Source organism: Colias eurytheme, chromosome 1, assembly GCF_061535395.1.
Source record: "Colias eurytheme isolate Ceu_HAF_F1 chromosome 1, ilColEury1 Martin Lab GWU primary, whole genome shotgun sequence".
Lineage (NCBI taxonomy): Eukaryota > Metazoa > Arthropoda > Insecta > Lepidoptera > Pieridae > Colias > Colias eurytheme.
The window spans coordinates 14,980,162-14,986,161 of record NC_142980.1 but is presented as its reverse complement, the minus strand read 5'-3'; the positions used below and the strand labels follow the sequence as shown (position 1 = coordinate 14,986,161).

Here is a 6,000-nt window from a genome sequence, read left to right as displayed (position 1 = left end):
AGGGTTCCGATCTATAAAGAAACGGAAAACAATCGCGTTGATTGTATGGGAGATTCCTGTGTGTTCTTTTTTTGTGTTTAGCATTTCTTTTTTTAACGGATACAGACATACATCATCTGTGAAAATTTCAACTGTCTATGATGATTCATGTGATACAAGCCAATGGCAGTCAGACGGACGGCTCGGTTTTCGGTTTGTACCCGTTGGATACGGAATCCTAAAAAGATTTGTAATTTGCTTATTAATCAATAAGAGAACGAAATTAAGGCGGTCAATCATAAAATATGCAATGCGACACTTACACGTGTAATATTTTTCAGATCACTGTACGATGCACCTGAAATTGTATCTCTATTCGATAGTATATTACAACCAAATTCATCTTATCATAGTCTAAGATCCCACTGCTAAATTCAGTAGTAATCTGTAATGTTGAAATTAATTGAAAATGAATATTGAGGCAGTAGGTAATAGATTAGCGAAAAGTTGCCTGTAATAAATTGGCGGCAAATGTAGATAGATAATTATTATTTTTGTAAAATTAAGTACTTTTATGGTACTACTTTATAACATAAATTTCAGTTATGCAGGCATGTTTTTTAAGGAATTTTACGTAATTTGTTTGTATTTTATGTATTTTGGCAGCACAATAAAGAGTATAAATAAATAAATAAATAATTTTAAATCTAATGATAGACATTATGTTAATATGATTAGAATTAAGAAAATTAAAAAAACAGAAAGTAAACAAATGCCTATTAAATAATAACAATAACTACAGAATCGAGAAGTGGGATCTTGTACTATAATATCTGTATCTAGTTTTTAGAAAAAAAATCAAAATTAATTAGGTAAGTAGGTACTTAGTACTACTTAGTATCGATATCTTTTTTCTTATAAGTTAGGAATATACTTATTTTCCAGTTTAAGCATATATATTTTTTCACTTTACGCACCAAAATCAAATGCATTACGTGATAAGGAAACATATGAGACCAAGCAGCCTGCTATATTTTAGGAAGTTACCAATAAGAAGAAGAAGTAGGTACGGTCGGTTTCGTGAAGTAGGTACCTAGGTACTAAGCAAATTTCTTGTTTCCTCGACACACTTTTTATATAAATTAATCGAATTCCACTTTGCTACTGTTATTAGATACATTAGATTAATCTTCACATATTATAAAAGGTACAAGTGTTTATCATTTAAATATGTGCATTATAAAAGTATCTGTACACACTCAAGAAGAAAATTGATAAGGATGAAGGATTGCGAGGGCCGGCGAAGGTTTAGGGGTGCAAGCGCAGTGACGTCACGCGCTGGTCCATTAATACTGCGCAAGCTCTCGCGCCTCGCCATTCGTCCCCGAACGCGCGACGTGCGCGCCGCGTTATCTCGTACTCGCGAATTTTTGCATTGCGTGTGTTTTGTGCGTCAACATGTCGAACGTCTTAGGAGAGATGGGCTCCCAAGTGGGGTTAACGCCCGCCCGACAAAACAAAAAGGTAAGCCAAATTATTCCCCTTTAATTTTTTACATGCGAAATTCTTACCGCACCTCGCTGCGGCACTTTTAACGAACTCTCCGTATTTTTTGATTTTGCGAAATCCGTACAGTAAAATGTCTCTTGAATAGTGTTAGCGATGGTATTTCGAGCCGAAAATCCGGCAGCGATCGGTGAGCGGACGGTCTCATGGTCAGCCATAAATAAACCATACATCCAAATACAATGTCAATATCTCGTGATTACATTCCGTTTGCAAATAATTACTGAAATACAAAACAGACGTTGCTCTCACGATCTTTTTAATGATCCGTTAAAATTTAAATAAAAGTTAATAAGTTGCATGCGGGTAGGTTTGTAATTAAGTTTAACGTGATTCTCTTATCTCTTTTAAGATCTGAATTTTTATTTGCTCTATATATTGTATGATTTTACAAAATACGTAGGTAGTTATTAATAATATGATCAATAAATGTTACTTTTGTGATATTGCTCACAATTTTCTTTGCGTTCCTAATTTAGTAATATCAAGGACGCTCTAAACAGTTAACGAACGAAATTATTCTCAATGTAACATTTGAACGGTTAATATAATTGATTATTGGCTTGGGAAAGTGCAAATATCAAGTGCATTTAGAATTTATTAAATTGTTATAATGAGCCGGGGGTAAATTGAAACGTAGATATCTATAAAATGGATGACGAACGAAATAATTAACCTACTTCTATAAAAGTTAACATGATTCTATAAAAGTAAGTTATAAAAGAAAACATGAATAATTATCGTAAACATTTTGATAATTATTTGTACGTCGATGTCAAAATTAAGCAGAAGAATTAAGAAGAATTTAACGCTGTAAAACCACGTAAAAGCCAAAGATTTATAAATGTAAATAATATATCTACCTACTCCCCTAGGTTTTGTTTTGTCAAGGAAACAGATATAACATAGTAATAACATACATAATGTTGGATAAATAATTTCTAGAAGCCGCTATAATGTGACATTCCGCGGCACTCGATCACAATAATTATTGTGTGACTAATCTTCCATTGGAATAGTTTCCAAAGAAACCTCTTTACACCTTAACCGGATCAACTGTTACAAAGTATGATATAACTACTTAATTTCAAAAAAAGTAAATTTAAATTACATACTTCTTAATAGAAAGACTATTTCAGAAGTTAACGGTATCAATAGTCTTTTTTTACTTTCAGGTGTCAGTCAAACATCTTACGAGTTACGATATACCTATTACTTTATAGAATTAGTAGGATATTATGCTACAACCATAGAAATCTAAATAACAAGACATGTTATTAATATTTCTATGGCTACAACCATAATATCCTACAAATCCAAGTATAGATAACTAAATAAGGTGCTATTTCATGCAAATGCTAGGTACTGAATGGATTTGAATCATGTATACAGTGTTATCTTTTTTATTTTATTTTTATACTTTACAAACATCCTCATAGTTAATTCATTACAGTCTTCTTTGAATTTCAATTTTAATTATACAATTTAAACACAATCTTCGGCTGAAATGTATAAATTAAGAAAAATAAATGGTATATTTGTTAAGTCGATGTTGCACTATAAATAATGACATTATTTTAAATCTAAATTGAAATAAACAAAGGTTTTCATTAAAAGTAGAAAACTGCTATTTTCCTTACAGTGTAGTAAATTTTTATCCTTTACAGTATGACCACGATATTCTCTAAAGTCTAAATATCCGGTGAGTAACTGAAATAAATATTTATATTATACCTCCGCTAAACTATTTATATTTTCATACGATAGCAAGAGATATCTGTAGATCTATAAAATAATCTATAGGTAATTTTATGATCCCTGGCGATAATAAGATTTTGTTAGTAGTCTAGCGGAGGCTTAGCCTCAATAGGTATGCGATGAAAATTACGAGTACCATGACCTCTTATTACCTATAACTCGATCGTATGTGCAGTAACATACTGTAGATTTTACACGAATTTATAATAAAAATAATAAAAGCTTTATTGACATAAAGAAATAGGTACAGCTTATATATGAATCCATAGGCTCCTGAATTAGTTAAATACTGTGTCTCAGGAGCCAGTGGCTTCTCCCATTAAATTCTTATCAGTATACCTACGTTATACAAAAGAAAATTTTAAAAATTACAAGTAAAGGTGGAAAGCGCTCACTGTGTGCGCTCACTGTGTTAGTGAGTGTGAGTGTGTGTTAGTGTGAGTGTGAGTATATGTGTGTGTGTGTGTGTTTGCGTGAAAGATGTGCTTTTATGTGTGAAGTATATCAATATATTATATAACATTTATTGCACGCCTCATAAGCGAAGCGTTGAGGTGGGTACTACTGTCACTTCGCGCAAAACATCTGATTTTTCAAACTTAAAATGTCTTTATGTATCATACATTGCACTTGTAAGATAATACATACACACACATATTAAGAAAAAACACTATTTTTAACATTCATGATATTTTTGATGTCATTTTTGTTATTTAAACTAGTTAAAAAACAGTTTAAAAAAGTTCTGTCTTGGACGTCCGTGTGTCTGTATGTGCGGATCCTTTTTCTTGTTAACACGATAGCGACCGAAATACTTTACTAATCGAGTCTTTTTTTTCTCTTACGCTTGAGTATGCTCAGGAATAGAACCCTTTCATTTTTCAGGGTCTGATTCGATGTGGTTTAATTGTTATTAAATAAACAAAAATAATAATTAATAAATAATTATTAAAAAAAAATTATGAGGCGTGCACTTTTGGATTTTCCAAATTATTTAATAATATAATTTTTATTTCCTTTCTTTAAGCACGCTTAAATTATAGATCCTAGCAAGGTTTCAATTTCGTCGTAGTCAAACTTCTCTAGCCACGTAAGTATACTTTTTTTTATTTTATGATTATTCAATTTTTTAATTTTAGTTTCCTTATTAATTTTATTGTATAGTAGAGGTGCAACTACTTTGTAGTTTTTCCGTGCGAATTCAATCTGTACCACTAATTACTACTTACTACTACCACTAATTACCTAGTTATTATTCTGTGTCTGTATGAACAGGCAAATAAACATTTGATTTGATTTGATTTGATACGAAACAAATATGGGAGATATTCGAAAGTCTTTCATATTTGCCAACATCAATCTTTATTTAAATAGAAACAATATGTACGAATACTGAAATATCCTTTTCCTTGTCTTTTTCCGTACAAACATGGTACAGTACAGTAAACATACAGTAAATTGCTTCTGGTCAATTTTACAATTTGTTTTGGTTTTATATGCTACATGTATATGAAGTTACTTTGTTTTATTTTTAGATTTTAACGTTACTGCATGTAAATTTTTTATATTTAGTAATTAGTAGAAGTACTTACATATAAAGTGCTCCTGGCACAGTGTTTATAATAAAATATCTCCAATAAAGTAGGTATATTTTATAAGTCTGAGAATATAATTTTAAGCTCCTGATAAGAAAGAGAGTTAGCTAGTTATTAATACCACATTTAAACCGTTTAATTTTACAGTAGTTTAGTAACCTAATAGAAATTCCTCACAGTGCAAATGTCAAAGCGATCTCGTAAAAAACCCACGCGGGAAGTTGAAATAATTAAGTGAGTTGGATAAATACGATTGTTGCTAATAGTAATTAAAAATTTCCTTGATATTCTTGTATTTGCCTCACTCTGTAATAGTTCTTTAACGTATAATATTTCCCAGGCTACGATCAGCAACTTTAAGGACAAAAAACAATCAATCACTCAAACAATGCTTCTTTAAGATAACTTAATGTACCTACACCAGAAAGAAGACATACTTATCACATAGAAAGCACTACAAATATTATCGAGTTTCCATTGTTCATAATTTGAATAAAATCGGATTCAAATAAACATTTCAAAAATTATACTAAATATTATAACGACGTGTTAAAATGGAAAGGTATTTCAAATTTCATTCCTTTGCATCTACAATTATATAAATAAAAACAAAATAAGGAAGAATTAAATTTAATTGTACGTAGGTAGTAGGTACTAACATGATATTATTAATAAGTGCGTTATGTTTATTTTATGTAAAGAGAATCTTACTTCAAACGATATCATTTTCTTTGTGGATGCCCACTTTCACGACATGTTGTTCCTTTTGAAATGTGACCTTTTAAATACTCCGTCTCGTATCCCACGAGAGTAAAAGTATTTAATAAAATCGTTATTATCATATATTGTAAAGGTAGTTGTGTCATAAAATGTAAGGAAAATAGTACTATTCGTTCAACCTTCTTCTTCGCCTTTTGTTCTGTTCTTGATTGCTTGGTGCATGAACTGTCGAAATTGGATCTGGTGCTATATTTATTGTTTGTTCGTCTGTAGTTATTTGATGTGGCTCTAATCGATTGTCTGGTTCGTCTGTTTGTGATGTTCATTAGTTGAGATGTATGTGTTGATAGTCCTATACTTTGTGTGTTATGATTTACTGCTG

General features: G+C 30.9%; 1 protein-coding gene across 1 annotated transcript in view; it reads left to right on the top strand.

Moving 5' to 3' along the window:
* The first annotated feature begins 1,368 nt into the window (after positions 1-1,368).
* The window catches only part of LOC149911397 (proton-coupled amino acid transporter-like protein acs), a 47,178-nt gene continuing 42,546 nt past the window's right edge, over positions 1,369-6,000 (top strand). The window contains exon 1 of the mRNA XM_090105978.1: positions 1,369-1,503. Coding sequence (XP_089962104.1) covers positions 1,438-1,503 — 66 coding nt within the window. The 5' untranslated portion in view covers positions 1,369-1,437. The remainder of the gene's footprint in view (positions 1,504-6,000) is intronic.